The 19,374-nt window shown below is 32.2% G+C and overlaps 1 protein-coding gene across 5 annotated transcripts in view; it reads left to right on the plus strand.

Moving 5' to 3' along the window:
- Nucleotides 1–16,502, plus strand: part of LOC129912126 (proline dehydrogenase 1, mitochondrial) — a 246,369-nt gene extending 229,867 nt beyond the window's left edge. For all 5 annotated transcript variants that reach the window (XM_055990248.1, XM_055990249.1, XM_055990252.1 and 2 more), the window contains one exon: nucleotides 15,790–16,502. In XM_055990248.1, the coding sequence (XP_055846223.1) occupies nucleotides 15,790–15,995 (206 nt within the window). In that variant the 3' untranslated portion in view covers nucleotides 15,996–16,502. The remainder of the gene's footprint in view (nucleotides 1–15,789) is intronic.
- Nucleotides 16,503–19,374: the final 2,872 nt, after the last annotated feature.

Consider the following 19,374-nt stretch of genomic DNA (forward strand, 5'->3'; position numbering starts at 1 on the left):
TTTTAAGTAAGTTTTCCATGCTTTATTTCGTTTATTTCGTAACGATTTCAGTTCTTTTGTGTACCAAGATTGATTTAAATTCGTGTTTTTCATTTTTTTCATGGAAAGAGTATTAATAAGACAATTGTTAAGAATACTATAGAAACTGTTAACAGCTTCATCAATATTAGACATAGACAATACGTCAGATATTCCAGACCTATATAAGTTTTCGGATAGCAACTCAAAATTTGCTTTTCTGAAATCAAAAAAATAGGAGCAATCGAAGTCATTACTGTTTTCAGTAACATGACTGCTACAGTCAAAAAAGATTTCCAAAGGTGGATGGTAATTATCTATATTAGTAATTCCAATTCTAGACTCTAGAACAAGAGTACTAATAGCGTCAGAGGAAAATACCAAATCGAGAATTCGATTTTTAAAGTTTTTAATACAGCTTATTTGCTGTAAGTCAGAATAACTAATTTTATCAAGAAGAGCCAGTTCATTTTGAGAAGAAGTTAACGAAGCTTCTTGGTAAGTCTCGTCTTCGGAAGGAATCCATTCTATGTGTGGTAAGTTGAAATCTCCCACAAGTAATATATTGCTGTTGGGGCAAACCAGGTCAAGTACGAAGTCTAAAGCAAAGGAAAGTTCGACATAAACGGATGCTGAACTTTTTGGAGGAATGTAGGCGTTTAGAATATAAACAAAATTATTTTCTACAGTAAGTTTTACACAAATTAGATCAATTGATAGTTTAAAAGGGAATGAAACAGAAGAAGAAGCAAATTTATTATGTACAGCTATTAAGACACCTCCCCCCAATTCCCTTGAGTTTCCAACATGACGATCCTTTCTATAAACTAAGAACTCTTGGGAAAAAAGTTCCGTGTCCAAAAAACTTGGGTTTAACCAGGTTTCTGTCAGAGCAAAAATATCATGTGGGAATGTTTGAGAATTGACGAAAATGTCAGCGGTTTTGCTACGAAGCCCTCTTACGTTTTGGTAGAAGAGGGTAATCCTACTGAGTTTTTTGATGGGAGAGCATTAGGCACATTGCGTTTTCTTGTGGAGCAGAATTCCTTAACTAGTGTTCCAGAAGGCCAGTTGTTAATATTGCAAATAGAATCAAAATGCAGTGGATTTGTAATTATTTTAAAAGAAGAGATAAAGCTATTGGGTTTACTGATTTTCGTACATTTTATAGAAGTGTTTGATGGTATGCTATTACAAGAGACTAAGTGGGAGATAACATCATCAGGAGCTGTGTCAGGATCCAAACGTGAAACGAAAATAGTTTTAGGTTTGGAAACAGCCTTGATAAGTTTAGGATTGGAAATGGTATTTGTTGTGGAAGTGGTTGGAACGGGCTCAGGAAGTTCTAATGTGTTGGCAGTGTTGGGAGGGTTGGATCTAAGATTAGTTCTTTTTGGAGGTGGACCAGAATTTTTAGTATGTGATAAGGAGTCAGTATCTCTACTTCTTTTCTTAACTTTAGAAACATGGTTTCTCTGTATACCTGACCCAGATTGGGCTAGGATGTCTTCATTAACAGAAGAAATATTATTTTGGTGATTTTCAGGAACTAAGTCGGTCGTTGAAGTGGAGTTATCTACCATTTTGTTGTCTACAGAAAAAGAATTTAAATTTGAAACAGCAATGTTAAAAACATTGAGTAGCTCTTCAAATCCCTTTGAAAGTTTTAAAATGTCTGCTTTAAAAGAAGTCATTTTAAAAGCTAATTTTGATATTAATTCGCGGCAGTCAGGGCAATACCAACAGGCAAACTCGGAATTAGCTATCTTTTCGATAAAAGCGTTCGTTGAGCCAATACACCTTGGGTGGTAGAGATTACCACAAGGTCCAAAGCACGCAAATAGACGCGCGTTGCTTGAAGTTTCTAAACAATTTTTTGTTGAACAGACCATTATTTTGGAATTAAGAGAAAAAATAATAAAAAAAATATAATAAAAAACAAACAAAATTAAACTTTTTTTTTTTTTTTTAAAAAATTAATAATAAAAAAAATAAGAGTTATTATTTTCGACAGCAGGTGTCGAAACTACTTATTTAATTAAAAAAAAAAAAAATAAAAAAATATATATTAATTAAAAAAAAAATTTTTTTGGTTCCAAGTGGGAATTGAACTCAGAGCACTGAGATCTGAACTCTTATAACCGCGCGCTTACTAACTGGGCCACGGAGGCTGTAAATCAATGGATGAAAATATTTAATATGATGCAAATGAAAAAGAAATAATTAAGTTTAAAATGAAAAATAAATAATGATAACATATAAAAATATGATAAAAGGTTAAAAGCTTAGGTTTGTAAGGTAGGGGAAGTGCTGTTTTATATAACAAGATAAACACACACTTACCTATGCATGCAAACAATAAACAAAGAACAAAAAAAATACTCAAAGCTTTGCAATAAAATTAAACAATTACACTTTCTATAACTAGAATAAAAAAGAAAATTAACAATTAAAACACAAATTTAATGAAAAATAATTTGACAAATTCAAATAGTCCACTTTTTCAGTGTACATAGACAAAAAACTTGCTATTAAAACTACAAAATATAAATAAAATGATATGAAAAACACGGACTAAAATTTACACACAGCTACCAAGTATGAACCAGTGCTGACAAGGGATTAGGCTCTGTTGGAGCATAGACCATGTTCTAGCCCTTTTGTTGTGGTTGGCTGCATCATGGTTGTTCCAAATAAAACAAAAATATGTATTTCGAATTGTTGTTGTTGTTTGTTGTTAAATTACGGTTGCTCTAGGAATTTTCGCATTATTCTGCAAGTACTTAGTATGACTGATTTCGAGATTTCGTGAATTAAGTGTTGGCATTTTATATTCTCAAGCTCAGCTCTCACAGTTTTTGCAATAATTCCCGTACTAGATATGATTATAGGCACAACTCGGATTTCCGTGAGTCTTTCTCGCTGTTTTATTTCATGTGCGAGTTCAACGTATTTCCCTATTTTCTCGGCAAAAGTACGATTGGCGTTAGATGACAGTGGGACGGCTATGTCTATGAGGAATCCCTTTTTATTAACTTTATCTATACATACTATATCCGGTCTGTTTGCCAAAATTGTGTGGTCAGTTGTCAGTTCCCGGTCCCGGACTAAGCAAAACTCCATGAGGCTGGTATTTATAGTATGGCATTTTAATGTCTATAAGATTACACCGCAATGCCAACTCTTGGTGAACGATTTTAGCTACATTATTGTGTCTACTCAGATAATCACTACTCGCTAGCATTGAACATCCATTAATAACGTGATCAGTGGATTCTAGGCTTTGATGACATCGACGACAAGTATTTTCAACATCTAGGTGAAGAATAGCCCGTTGATATTGTCTTGTTGCAATAATTCCATCTTGAATTGCAATAATGAACCCTTCTGTTTCAGGGAACAGCTGTCCTCTTTTCAACCAAATAGTTGAGGCTTCCTTATCAACGTCTGGAAGTCCAAGATGATGAGGATACTTTCCATGAATTGATTTTTGCTTCCACAGTTCAACCATATCACTGCTTGTCCGTATCTGCTCCATTGGTTGGAATTCTGGGTTCGCCAAGTTAAGTGGTATGTACTTTTTATCCAAGTGACAAAGAATATTGTATTTTCTGTCATGATCACCATATTCATAGAAGAAAGCTCTTAGCTTTTCGAGTTGTTTATGATATAAATTTTTTATATCACCAACGCCTTGTCCACCTTCTGCTCGTGGTAACCAGAGCCTTTCAATTGCCGACCCGGGATGATGGAATCGACGGGATGTCATTGTAGTTCTCACTAACCGTTCCAACATGTCAAGATCTGTTTCGCTCCATTTTATTATTCCAAATGAGTATTTTAAGACTGGTATAGCATATACATTGATGGCTTTTATCAGGTTTCCACTGTTGAGTTTTGTTTTGAAAAGCTGCTTCAGCCTGTTTTCAAAATCCGTTTTTATCTTTTCCTTTATTGCACTATGTAGTATACCACGCATTTCATGTATACCTAGGTACTTATACCATTCTTCGTTGGAAAGAAACTCAATAGTTCCTTCTTCAAAAGCGAATCCCTCCGTTCGAACGACATTTCCTCTAACCATTTCAATTGCCTTGCATTTTTCGTAACCAAAGTCCATACAAATGTCCTGGCTAAACTGTTTAACTATGTTAACAAGGCCTGAAAGATGTTGTTTGGATCTTGAGAAAAGTTTGAGATCATCCATATATAGTAAATGCGTAATACTACATTGGTTTTCATTGAATTTGATGCGGTAACCATTCGAAGAGTTGTTAAGCAATCTACTGAGGGGACAAAGACTTAGGCAGAACCATAAAGGACTAAATGTGTCACCCTGAAAGATTCCTCTTTTTATTCGTATCTCACGAGTCTTTATTTTACCAACGTGTACTGTTGTAATCCAATTACACATAGCATCTTCAAGGAATGAAATAATGTTTGGATGTATTCCCTGCATCTTCAGAACTTCGATAAGGTACGAGTGTGGAACACTATCAAACGCTTTTTGGTAATCTATGTATGCGACACTTAGATTCCGTTGATTATGGATTGCATTTCTGGTAACAATGGCATCAATAGTCACCAGTTCCTTGCATCCCCTTGAATTTCTGACGCATCCTTTTTGTTCATTTGGTATAATATGGTTAGTCTCACAATGATGCCATACTCTATCATTTATTAAGGAGTTAAGAATCTTATAAACAGATGGCAAGCATGTTATAGGTCTGTAATTGGCAGGGTTTTTTAGATCTCCGTTCTTAGGAATGAGATACGTTGTTCCTTTTGTGAGAAACCTTGGCAATTGTGCACTTCTACAAAGAATTGCATTAAAGTTTCTTGCTAAGTGTACATGAGCACTCTTAAATCTTTTGAGCCAGAAGTTTTGTATTCCATCTGGGCCAGGCGACTTCCAATTTTTGGTTCTCTTCAAAGCAGCGCTTAGTTCTTCGGTACTTATTTCTTCTTGAATCATTTGAGGGTGTTGGATTTCAGAAGCTAAACAAACAGATTGGAGATTATGAGTTTGAGACTGTTCCCATAGATTTCCCCAAAATGTTTCCACATCTTGTTTGCTTGGTTCTTCTTCCTCTCTTAAAAATTCATGATGGTTTGAAAGACCTGCATAAAATTTTTTCTGATTGCCATTGAACATTTTATTGTCAATGTATCTTGCTTGACTGTCCAAGTATCTCTTTGAACGAGAGCTAAGTACTTGAAGTTTTTGTGTAAGCCTGTCTATTACTTCATCAACTATAAATGAGGTACGATGTGGTCGTACAATTTGTGCAACCTTACGACAAAGATCTCTAGACCGTACGCCTCTCTTGAATTGTGTAAGCCTTCCCAATTGTACTCTTAGGTTGCTCTTTTTGACCTCTAATCTTTGTTGCCATGGGCGTTTTTCCATTGGGCTTCCTCTAGGACTCTGGACATTACCAACTCCAATACCAACTATTCTACATGTTGTCACTGCAGCACAGTAGATTATGCTATGCACACGACATAAATCGTCTTCGTCTCGCAGGTGTGAAGATATTATCAGATTGAGGTGATTGATAATTTCAAACATTTTAGAGTTCAAATAAACTTTTGGTATCCTTGGCCTACTTGTAGGTTCCATTCCTTCAAATTCGGTTACCGCTTCATCAAATTTGTCATAGACCATTTGAAACATTAAATCATTGACTCCTAGTGATGATCGGTAGCTGTTTAGTTCTTCCTCCCTACGTTCCACATCAGATGTGTTACCATTGTCATTTGGTATTGCAACTGCCAGACTTAGTCTATTCCTCGGTCTAATTTCTTCTCTTACCTCGGTTTCTATAGCTATAAGATCTATTTGGGGGAGCAATAATTTGGTTTTAATTGCTCTGACTCGATCCGCAATGTTTTGGACAGAAAGTCTTTGTGCAAGTAAAGGATACAAGTTTATGAAACTTGTATGCTGCCTTTCTCGATATCCAGCGTTATCACTTCCGCATTTTGTTGCTCTGTAGTGGCAGCGTATTACGTCTTTGTTCATTTCTGTTGACCAAGATATTCGCTGTCTACGGAGTCCAGCTCTTGTGGTCGCAGGTATTGAAGCCTGCGAAACAGTCGGAGCTGGTGCAGAGTTTGGTGGTATTTCTCTGCTACTTGTTTGCAGTTCCTCATTTCTTCGGGTTATCCCGGTGTGCATTTCCTGCGTGTCTGCTACACCACTACCGGCTCGTATGCTGCTAACTCCAGCGGTAACTCCAGAGTCAGCCCGGGCGCCCCCGGATGGCGGCATTCTAATTAATCTGTTTCTTAGTTGTCTCTCCATAATTGGGTTTGGTTTACTGTTTCCGTCAGATATGCATTTTAAATTGTAGCCAGCATATTAGGCTTTTCGACGAGGGATCTCAAGTGCGTCAGTTTTTATGTTTTTCTTTTTCGATGGATCCAGGTGGATTTTAGTCGCCTCTTACGACAGGCATGCCATACCTCGAGAATATTCTTAAACCTTACTCGCAAGGGTTGGTTTACTGTTTCCTTCAGATATGCATTTTCAAATCATAGCCAGCATATTAGGCCGTTTTGACGGGGGGGGATCACAAGATCGTCAGTCCAAATGTTGTCGGTGGATCCAGGTTGGATTTTAGTCGCCTCTTACGACAGGCATACCTTACCACGGGAATATTCTCACCCCTTACCCGTAGGGGTATTATTATTATTATTATTATTATTATTATTATTATTATTATTATTATTATTATTATTATTATTATTATTATTATTATTATTATTATTATTATTATTATTATTATTATTATTATTATTATTATTATTATTATTATTATTATTATTATTATTATTATTATTATTATTATTATTATTATTATTATTATTATTATTATTATTATTATTATTATTATTATTATTATTATTATTATTATTATTATTATTATTATTATTATTATTATTATTATTATTATTATTATTATTATTATTATTATTATTATTATTATTATTATTATTATTATTATTATTATTATTATTATTATTATTATTATTATTATTATTATTATTATCATTATCATTATTATTATTATTATTATTATTATTATTATTATTATTATTATTATTATTATTATTATTATTATTATTATTATTATTATTGTTGTTGTTGTTGTTGTTGTTGTTGTTGTTGTTGTTGTTGTTGTTGTTGTTGTTATTATTATTATTATTATTATTATTATTATTATTATTATTATTATTATTATTATTATTATTATTATTATTATTATTATTATTATTATTAATCGTTGGAGTGACCCCTATCGATCTCCTAGCGACAGAAAGGAAGTACGTCTACGACAAAAAGGCGGAAACGGGGTTGGAAGCGGCAGCAGAAGAGGCTTAGCAGCTGACCATACAGTAGAGGCAAGAACGTTGGTGCGCAGAAAGCAGAGGACGATGGACGGCGAGGCTGATTAGAAATGTGGCTGAGTGGAAAGACCGGAAACACGGTGAGGTTAATTATGACGTCACCCAATTACTCACCGGACACGGTTATTTCAACGCATTTCTCCACAAGATCGGCAAAACGAGTAGTCCAGCATGCCAGTACGGGGAATCCCAAGAAGACGATGCACAACATACCTTCTTCGTCTGCAGCAGACAAACATTGGCACCATCACTCCAGAGAACATAGTCGGGAAGATGCTTACTAGCCAACACAACTGGAACGCGATCAGTGCATACACAAATCAGCTCCTCAGAAATAAGAAAAGAGAAGAAGAACAGTTCCGCGTTCCTAACCTTTCCTAACCTATTAATCAACTAACCTAACCAAATTTAACCAAACCACCTTCAACTAACGTAACCTAACTTCACCTAATAAAAGACTAATATTAAACTAACGAAACCCAACTAATTTCACCTAATTTAATTTAATTTTTTTCTCGATTTAAATCGTGAATAACTTCTTCAGAACTCAATTTAGGGAAAATTACTAAGAGACCTTTTTTGTAGAGAATTAAATTTCCTATAAGAATCTGTCGTGGTTTTATTTTTCTATTCACTTATTTGCTCCGCTCTGTTGCAAAAAAAAGTTCTAAAAACTATCACAGAGTAATTATAAAAATAATAATAATCAAAGTTAAACCTTGTTGTTGAAAATTTAGTTGACTGTTGCTTAAGAGGTGAGGTGATTTTGTTGGGATGATTGTTGATTTAGAGATGAGCTGATTGTGTTGAGATGATTGTTGTTTAGGAGATGAGCTGATTTTGTTGAGATGATTGTTGATTAAGAGATGAGCTGATTTTGTTGAGATGATTGTTGATTTACAGATGAGCTGACTTTGTTGAGATGATTGTTGGTGGGTTAATTCACTGAATCCACTTTTATTTTTCTTCTTTCCTTTGATTGTTTTTCAAAAGTCTAAGTTTATGATTCTTTTTATTTTTCATATTTAATTTAAAAAACCTTCTTTTCATTTTTTTATGATATAGGGCCAATGTTGGTAAATGTAAACAATTTCATGTCTTTTTTTTTTTACTTTAGATTTTAATATGTTTTCACGGAACAACTTGAACGGTATCTTTTGTTTCTTAGAAATGTATCTTCATCATTTCATGTACATATCGTCGCCCTAGTATTGGAGTGCCGTATACGCCAAATTGCATTTTTTGAACTAGGTATGCAGTCGTATGTTTTCGAAGTTGCTCTTTTCAAATCTGCTATCCGTTTTTTTCTATCTTTTTTCGTTGCCGAAATATTCACTATTGTTTTGACAAAAACAAGAAATTTTGGCATTTACGGCAAATTTTTCATGCAATGCAAGAAAATTTTGCGAATTGTTTTGACGTACGTTATGTTTTTTTTTTACGTACGTGTATATGAATAAAATAAACTTCTGATTTTCATGGCGTATACGGCAAACTCATTTTGGACAAAAATTTATATATTTTGAAAACTAACGAATTGCAGATGTCCAATAACATGTATATAAAAGACACATTTTAATTATATATCATACTAAAATATCAAAAAATACCAGCGGTTAGTTCTTTCGCAATTATCTTCCGAACATTTAAATGCGATTTCCCAAAAATGTAAAAATGGCGTATACGGCACTTCAATACTAGGGCGACGATATACTAACACTAATTGTTTGCAGGTTTGCGGTTCAAACGTTAAAACGAACTATTGTTTTTATCCTAAAAATATATACAATATACCGCAATCCGTTCCCGACTGCGCCAGTAATAATTTTATCAAAATTGAAATTAAAAAAAATAATTTTTATTTATTCAATTCGGAACCTATCTTAAGACTAACATTTGTATTTGTTTTTGTTAATTGCTATGCCTCGGTTTTCAACATGTGATATGCAAGCTTGCATTAACAATGTGCATAAAAATATTTCTTAGAATTATTGTGAATTATGTGAACGGAAAATAAAATGCAAAATTCTAGGAATATTTGATACATTAATATGTAGTTCGTTGGAAAGTGCAACGAACTTATTTATTAAATGATATTTTTATTGGAGGCATGTGTAACAGTTATACTCCGACATCAAAAACTGATTTTTTTTACGTCAGGTAAGGAGAATGCCGCGAATAAAACGTCTGAGACGGGAGGGGCAATTTTAAATAAAATTGACTTAATTTTGAATAAAAATTATCAAAAATCAACGATTACATCTACAACAACGTGCTTTACGTTTTTGTAAAGCCAAACACCTAGTCTTTTACAAAAGTTTTAAATGAAGCCATTTTATGGTACAGTTTTTGAAAAATTAATTTTTAAAATCAAAATTAAAAAAAAAAAAATTGGAAAAATTATCAAACTAACTTTTTCAAAATTGTTTGTAATTAAGTACTAATTTATTTTTAAAAATTCGGTGCTCTTATTTATTTTAAAACAAAAACAGAAAACCTAGTTCAAAAATATCTTGTCATTTTCAAGAAATTAACAAAAACCCAAAACTACTTTTTTCCAAAAAAAAATTATTATTTTCTGTTTTTACGTGGCCGGACTTGTTGATAAATTAATTTATGAAACATTAAGCATTCGTCAATTATTTTTGAAAAATTCAGACTTAAATGAGGATACAATAAATTATTACAGTATTGGATTAACTTTGGATTCATCAACTTTTTTCATTGATAACACCTGAAAACTTACCTGAGAATTTTTCTTACTCTGTGTGGGGTGCTCGCCGCCCATTGATTCTAGATGTAAGAGCAATAGCGGCAATTTTTAGTCTATAGACTTTAAAGAATTTTTAATTACTGACGTTTAAAAAAAAAAGATCATTAAAATCAGGGCTGTTCGGCGGCCGGGTTCCCTACTATTGCCATTGTTTGAGCTTTAGTTACTCCACTAATACATACATATTTTGAGTAAGTTTCAGTGTTTTACAGTAAGAGTATCAACTCGAAAACTAACTTTAAATTAATCGCGATTTATGATTAATGAAATTTGCATAGGCCCCCCTTTGCGAAAAATAAAATTCCAAAATTGTTCAAAGTTGAACATTAATATTTTTAAATAAAACCGAAAATCGTTAAGAAAAAAAAAAACTCTTAACCCACTTTTGCCCCAATTTAGAAAATTTCAAAATCAAAAAATTAAAACAAATAGATCTTCTGATTCTCTTTAACATATCATCTCTTTCAAAGAGATTTAAAGCCCCAAAAATTATTTTTAAAAACCCATCACCCTCCAAATTCGAAAATCCAAAAAAGAACACACATACATATGTATTTTGTATATGTAGATGAATGTAGATTTTAGAGCAACAAAAAAAAAACAATTTGTACGATATTAGAAATAAGTTCTTATTGAACCCCAAAATTATCAAATATTAAAATTAAAACAACTATTGTGATAAATGTGATTTTTTTCCTCAAAACTTTTATTTTAAAATCAATTATTTCAAAAACTGTTGCATAAAATAACTTTATTTAAAATTTTGAATAACGTGTAAAATTGAAGCTTTCAAAAAAGTTATTATTTATAACTGTAAGTGTTGCCGTTGTTTTTAAATCTTTTTTTCCCATTTTTAGTAATTTTTTGTAATTTTATATTCAAAGCCAGGCAAGATTTTGAATGGCAACTCTAGTTTATTTTAAAGAGGAATAATAAAGCTTTAATTAAGTATTAGAATTTTCAAAAAAATAAATGGATGCAATTTTCTCCAAAAGCAGGGTCGGACTGGCCATATAACTGACTTGGCGATTGCCACCCGGGCCCTCAGCTATCCCATAGTTACAAAATAAATATACATAAAGAACATGTAAAAAACAAGTACAAATACAAATTTCAAACAAAGAAAAGGGGTCCGTTTAACAAATGCAGGCCCTTACTCTAACTTTTTTAAAGTTATATTTATAATTATATAAGAAGTTAAAAGGTTTGGGGCCCGAGGGGTGTACAATTGGACATACCCTTGTACCGGGGTAGTGCCCCGGGGCCCCCACGTGTATATGCCAGGGCCCCACGCTAGGTTGTGTGTAGGGAAGAAACGGGATGTAAGAAATAAACAACGAAACAAACAGATACCTATGTATATGATGTGCACTCAGTTTCCTTATTTTCACATAAGATATCTATCTTAAAGACTTGAATAAGCAGAAACAGGATACAAATTAAAGGGTTTTTCGCGTACTTGTCCTCTGGTCTTGCTTGTGCCTAGCATTATTGGACCCCTGTACAAATTAAATGGGTTTTTTTAAATTCCAAATACAAACTTAAATTATTTTTATTCCAAAATCGCAGGCGATCTTTTGTGAGCTTTTCCACACAGGGGCCCCAAAAAAAGTAAAAGGGTATCCTTTTGGATGTCTGCAACATGTTTTTTGTTTCACCAATTGAATTCGTAAAGAAAATGAGAGCGAATGTTTCCAGTTTCAAAAAAAAACTCTGAATTTCTGAATGAATGCAAACAATCCGAACTAAAATTCAGAACTTTTGGAAATAAAAAAAAAGTTTTTAAAAGGAAAGAACAAGTCTCATAAACCTGTTTTTTTTCTTAAATTAATACAGTATTATTTTAATTAATTCTTTTGTCTATAAGTCCAAAACTCACGGGCTCTTAGTAATAGACTCGAATCTAGCAAAACTCGACTTTGGCAAAAAAAAAAAATAATATGTAGTAATAAATCATACATCTAACTTCTAAACTTGGAATCGGATCAGAAACAGTTCACCTGTAACTAAGTCGATTTTAAAATCATAACGTTATTTAAATTTGGAAGTGAGATGTAGGTATTATGTACCTATATTTTATTTTTTGTTAAAATAAAGTTATCGCTAAATCCGGGTCAATAACTGAGGGCTATTGTCTATTTGCAGTTGCAAGTTCAAAAAATTGAAAATATTTATACAGGAAGTTATTCCACTTTTTAATAAAATTTTCAAATCTATGAAGAATTTTCAACTTTTAAAAATTAAAAATAAATAAATTCCGTACATTTTCTTAGAAGGAAAAATAAAGACAACAAAGGGCCCTCAACTAAAGACTTGCACCGGTCGGTGCCCCAGCAGCTCAACCTCTTGGGGCTCTGTTCCCATACTCTATTTATAAAGTCTTAAGATGTAATTTTTAAAATTAGAAACCTCAAAAGAAAGATGTGTTGGAAAAATATATGTAAAAATTAGGCTAAGAAGCACCAAAAATCTTTATAAAAGTATACTTTCCTTTTCCGAGCCAAACGAAAAATAAAAATTTTGTTGGTATCTATAGTTGTAGGTAGCTTTTTTTTAGTTCCTTGGAACTGTGGCCCGGCGGGCCCCTTTTAGCATTTTGCCACCCGGGCCCCCATGCCCCAGTCCGACCCTGTCCAAAATTGTACCTCTTTAAACCTGGCAAGCTTAGGGTTGCGGCAAGCTGTGACCAGGCAACCCTGTTTTTTTGTAATCTTTGCGTCATTTCCTTTGATATGATGTACATTTCATCAAAAAAACAGATAGAAGCAAAATCGAGCGGTGGGATCTTAGACTATTAGGGGTTTTAGGCACATGCTAGCAAACATTTTGTATTTGATTTGAACCAGAAATTTCTATTAGATTGAATTCAATGCCATTATTATCTGATTCCGTATATAGTGGAGTCAAATTAGCTTTATACCTCGGAATCCAGGGAAAGTCGATGCATCTGGAAAATGAGTATATGGCTGCATTATAAAAGGGTCAAATAAGAAAGTTAAAAAAAAAATTTCACCGCTCTCGATTACAACAGTTTTTATGGACCGTTAACTGTCATTCCGTATGCAAGCGTCAATCGGAATTGCTGTCTCATTTTAGATTTTGATCAAACTTTGTAGGGATGTTCTCTAGGACTGTAAGGAAGCAAATCCATGATGATTTAATTTTAAGTTGCGTGGTTTCCCCGCTACCCGCATTCGAACTTTTTCAGAAGGTCATTTTTATGTTATTATAGCTTTGCGTCTACTAAAGATATCTTTTTGTTTGAAACGCCATTTTAAAGCTTAAGAGTAGTAATTTTTGAATATATATTAAAAAATTACGTAAATTATCCCTGAATTAAAAATAATTTTTGAAAAACTGGTAATTTTGCTGATTTTTCATGGTTTTTGACTGGCTCCAGAACCTTGGCTATTATATGTAGGAAGCTTATACTTACCAAATATTAAATATAGATATTTTTCAACAAAATAAATCTAAAATGAACTCGATGGCTGTACTCCTTATGCAAAAATTTTAAGTTCAAAGTTTTGAGTTTTTTGAAAAAATATTTTTTTATACTATGATTTCTTACGATTTGACTAAAGATAGAAACATGAAACTAACAGTGTGTTAAGTTGAAACTTTTAACTTTAAGTCCTCTAATTAAAATTGTGTTATTTTCATATCTTCTTAGTGTACCGCTTGTTTGAAAATTCGCAAAAATGCTAAAAAGCCAAAAAAAACCCCTACTTAAGGCTATGATTGCACTATGTTTGACATAAGATAGAATCATGAAATCAATAGTATATTTAGTTCGTACTCTTAGCTTAACACACTGTAAGTTACACATTTCTTCGTTTAGTCAATTCGTAGAAAATGACAGTATAAAAATTAGCTTTTACTCAATACATTGAACTTAAAATTTTTACATAAGGAGTACAGCCATCGAGTTCATTTTAGATTTATTTTGTTGAAAAATATCTATATTTAATATTTGGCAAGTATAAGCTTCCTACATATAATAGCCAAGGTTCTGGAGCCAGTCAAAAACCAAGAAAAATCAGCAAAATTACCAGTTTTTCAAAAATTATTTTTAATTCAGGGATAATTATTACGTAATTTTTTAATATATATTCAAAAATTACTACTCTTAAGCTTTAAAATGGCGTTTCAAACAAAAAGATATCTTTAGTAGACGCAAAGCTATAATAACATAAAAATGACCTTCTGAAAAAGTTCGAATGCGGGTAGCGGAATGTTTCGAATGGATTTGCTTCCTTACAGTCCTAGAGAACATCCCTACAAAGTTTGATCAAAATCTAAAATGAGACAGCAATTCCGATTGACGCTTGCATACGGAATGACAGTTAACGGTCCATAAAAACTGTTGTAATCGAGAGCGGTGAATTTTTTTTTTAACTTTCTTATTTGACCCTTTTATAATGCAGCCCTATACTCGTTTTTCAGATGCATCGACTTTCCCTGGATTCCGAGATTTTACAAATTTTATGTCTAATTTGACTCGACTAATAAGTTTGTATTTACTTAAATTGTGAATCTGGTCAGGAATTTGAGGATTAAACCAGGTTTCACTCACACATACATATATAACATCTTCAATGTATATAGATTCTACATTCGTACCACCGAAAACATTCTTTATATATGGAGGACTCACAGCTGTTACGGACCAAGTAAAAAAATAAAAAAAAGGCTTCGTTTCAAATTTTCGTTTGTTCGAAATATCTTTGGCGCCGGGTACAAAGGGGTTAGGTAAGTCAGAAAAGGTAGTTTTGAGAAAAATTAAATTGAAGTATCAATTTTTGTTTGTAATTCTGAATTTTATTTTATAAAAAGTAATGATGCATAAACTTCATCTATAAGATCTTTTTTAATATCCATATGCTGTTGACCAGAAAATGAACGTTCTTAAAATAAAAAATGTGTTGACTTAACACTTAAGAGCCATTTAGTCATCAAAAATAAACTTGATACAAAGGTTTAATTTGTAAAAGAAAGTTGGAAATATCAATGTGATAATTTACCAAATGTGAGAATTCTTTTTGAGCTAATATAATTCTGTAGAAAAATGAATTTCGTTTTCTGTCTTCCTCTTGACTTAACGCCTTCGGACCAATTTTTTTATTTTAAAATTAAAAATTAATGCAAAAACAAAGGAGTTAAGTCAACTTACGCCCGTAATACCACAAAATTTTAAATTTTTTTGACTCAAACCCTTTGTACCGAATCATTTCTAAAGGAAGGAGATACATTAGAACTATGGCGATAGGACCAAACGAAAGAGAAAACAAAACTGACTAAATGCCAATAAAAATCCGAAAATCGATTTTTTTTAGTTATAACCCCTTTTTACCCTACCGGGATATATCATTCACCTTAAGATTCAATGGTAACATATTTACTCGTTATAATCTCCGAGTTAAATTTATGTGACTTGGTTCATTTCAGTTTTTAGCCCTCCATATGTAGTCAAGTTTATCATCATACAAACTTCTAACATTAAAATGGTGGATCTGAACTCAGTGTTGCCATATACAGTTTAATAGAACTGTGAAATTAAATTTTATTTTTTCTATCAATTTCAGGTCAAGCAGGTTACTCTGCATATAAGTATATTCCATATGGACCCGTTCAAGAGGTATTACCGTATCTATCACGTCGTGCGACTGAAAACATTGGTGTGCTAAAGAAAATCGAGAAGGAAAAAAAACTGTTGGTGAAAGAAATTAGTCGAAGAATAATTAAAGGTCAACTATTTTACAAACCAAAAGGCAATTATGTTCCAATTTAAGTTAATTTAAATTAACATCTAAAAATTAAAATATAACACCTAAATCTTTAAAAAAAACATTCTTATTATAAACAAGACAGCGTATATATATTGAATTTTAATAGTCAAATAAAAAAAAAATAATATAAGAAATAGCTATGGATGTATTTAAAGTTATATAACAATTCAAAACAATATCTAATTTTCACATTTTATTTTATTCTATCTTATTCAGTTTATCTCTTTTTGTTTAATTCTTTTTTATTATGTGTTTATCAAAATTATTACTTAAACAAGTTGAAATGAAGCATTATAAACAAGTTAAGAGACACTACGCGAGAGTATTTGGTTAATAGTAAATTTGTGTTTATGTTTCTTATATGTACATTTTGGGCTGCATTTTTATTTATTTTTTCCAATCATTTTAATGTTAGTAATATGTTAAAAAGTAATTATTATTTTTCTTAAATATGATTTATTTAAAACAAATGAAATGAGCGAAATAAGAAAAATATTATACAACACAAATTATGCTTTTTTTAATTTATATGAAAAGAAAGTATTAGATTTACCCTAAGAATTTGATTTCTTTTAATTAAATGCACGACTGGGTTACAATCACAATGTCTTGCTTTTATAATTAAATGCTGTACTGAATATATTCTAAAAATTTTCGCAAAGAAGTAATAATAATAATAGGCATAATGTTGAGTTTATAATGAAAATAAGGAACCCAGAGGATACATTCCAAATGGAATTTTAATTTCAAATGATTTGTTTTAATGCTCTCACAACGTTGCCAGTTGCCACAGTTTTTTGTTCCGTTAAATTTAGGTATATTGGTACCGAATCAATTGATGAAATGCTCTTTTGTGAATCTTTGATTCTAAAAAGCGGATCGAGCTCTCCCTCGATGTTGGATGATTTCAGTTAAGAACGATTGCACCTTTTATTTATTTATTTAAGCTTAGTACAAGCTTAGACCTAAGTGCGTGGTCTAAAAAAATCACCGCTATGATCATGGTACGGCTCTGCAATCGCCGAGTATGGATTCACAAAAATCCCAAAAACTTACTAAATAATACGTTAAGGGAAATAAATATGATGTGGATCTTTTCTTTACCAAACAAACCTCATTTCTCGCTCAGCAAAAATGTTGTGAGAGAAAAGAGGGAACAAAAAGATTAATACTTTGCTTTTGTTGGTGTAAATTGATAAATTGAAGCAACTGGTAGACTTCTAAACGCAATGGCGGTGGGTCGTGGTTTTTGTTGGTTCTTTTGTTTTTGTCTTCTGTTCGCAAGTGAACACTGTACACACATACCTATACACAACTTTATTTTCTTCGCTTGGTAAATAGGTAAAGTCGAACGTGCTTTTTTTCCTTTTTTTCATGATACGTGTATAAAAATAAATCTGATATAGAACTGACGTTGGTGCAAATAGTTATTTTGTTGATTTGTTTCAAATAAATGTGTTTATTAGAAGAATGAATGTACCTAGGCACCGACTTATAAAAAATTTAGGTATGTGTGAGAACATGGGAAACCGACGAAGTTATGAATACCAGAGTTATGCGCGTCAAAGAAATGAAATACCGAAGTTATGAAAAACTAGAGCTATGAAAACCAAAGCTATGAAACGTGGTTTTTGGGTTGGCATCCATTGAGAGGAACGATATACGGGAGGAATGTACCAAAAACACTAGAGCGTGTCCATTAAACAGCTTATTTAAAAACAAGATACAAGAACAAGTTTTTGACTTTTGACAAAAAGATACAATACCTTATTGTTGGTGTATCCAACTTGAAAGAAATTTAGGTTTTCTTCAAAACAGACATGGAATGAGCAATTCAAAGTCGGATTAGGCACCTTTATTTAAGTTATTTAAAAAAAAAACAGTTTTCGTAATTATTTTCTTGAAATTTTTAAGCATTAGGTATTTGGTAATAAACAAAATATGTTGAGAAATTGTAGTTACGTAGTTAACTTAGCTTACAGCTAGAAACCATGGGCGGAGGGCGGGCGCCCCAGAAACACAAATAAAATTCACAGGGCTGTTTTGAGGTGTTATCAATAAAAACAACTTATTAATTCTGTGTAAATACAATTCTGCGTCATTTTATTGTGTCCTTATTGAAGTCTTAATGTTAAAAAAATAATAGTCGAAAGGTTAATGTTTCATAAATTAACTTACCAACAAGTCCAGCCAACAAGATAAAAGACGAGGGTTTTAGCTTTACAAAATGTATAGCACGTCATTGTAGGTGTAACCATTGATTTTTAATAATTTTTTTTTCCAAATTAAGTCAATTTTTTAGAAAATTTCCCCTCCTGGCTAAACGGGGGGGAATAGACCCCCCTTCCCATACAATTTTTTTTCTTGTCTCGACCCAACCTATACACTCCAGCTTTTTTTCACATTACTCCTGAATCACCCTGTATAATACTTCGCATGGGTAGGTAGCAGTGGCGAAGGGTTCATATAAGTCGATTATTGCCGTCTTACCTTTTTAAATTCTCAAACTCAACAACATAAACTTCTTGCAACATGAATATCATTCAACTCAACACCTGCACACGCTGTCAACATTATTTCCACAGCTCTGCTTTCAGTTTTACACACCTATCTGCTTTTCAACTCACTCCATAAACAAACACACAACTAGAACAAAAAAAAAATTAACCCGAAAAATGCCGTGTTATAAACAATAGAACAAATTTGTTTTCTTTCCTCTTTTTTTCATTTACTGATACTACTTCTCTTGAGACCTCTCTGTTTAATACAAGCTTCCTTATGGAAAAAAATAAGACGACATTCTTTGTCTTACTTTTTGGTAAATTTTTATGTATCTCTCATAATTTTCGCTTTGAGATAATGAATGCGCAGTGGGGAATTTGTGTGTATCCCGAAATCGCTGGGCTGATGTGATAAGTCAGATTATGTTGCGCAGGTTGGGGGTGAGGTAGGTTTTATTTGAACAAAAAAAAAATCAGTTAGGAATAAAATAGGTACCTATACAACAGGAAAATAACACGCTTCTATCCGACTTATTATATGAATTTGTATGTTATTTCTCCACTGGGCTGGTGTGTCAAAGGTTTCGAAATATGCATGGATGTTAGATTTTGACAGAAAGTGCATAAAATAACTGCAATTTACATAAAGTGGCACAATACCGATTTAAGATTTTAATTGACTCAACGTAGTTGAGAAGTCACAAATTAGGTCTAAGATTTTGCAATATCATAAATTTCTATTTCCAATATGTATCTTTGAAAGAAAAAAGTTTGAAAAGAAATATATTTTATACGACAAAATTCGAGTTTGACTTTTTGAGATTCAATAATTAGTTTTCTAAAAAATACACGTTGGTAGAATTCCATTTCAAAAGTAACC

The sequence above is a fragment of the Episyrphus balteatus genome, chromosome 2 (genome assembly GCF_945859705.1).
Source record: "Episyrphus balteatus chromosome 2, idEpiBalt1.1, whole genome shotgun sequence".
Taxonomy (NCBI): domain Eukaryota; kingdom Metazoa; phylum Arthropoda; class Insecta; order Diptera; family Syrphidae; genus Episyrphus; species Episyrphus balteatus.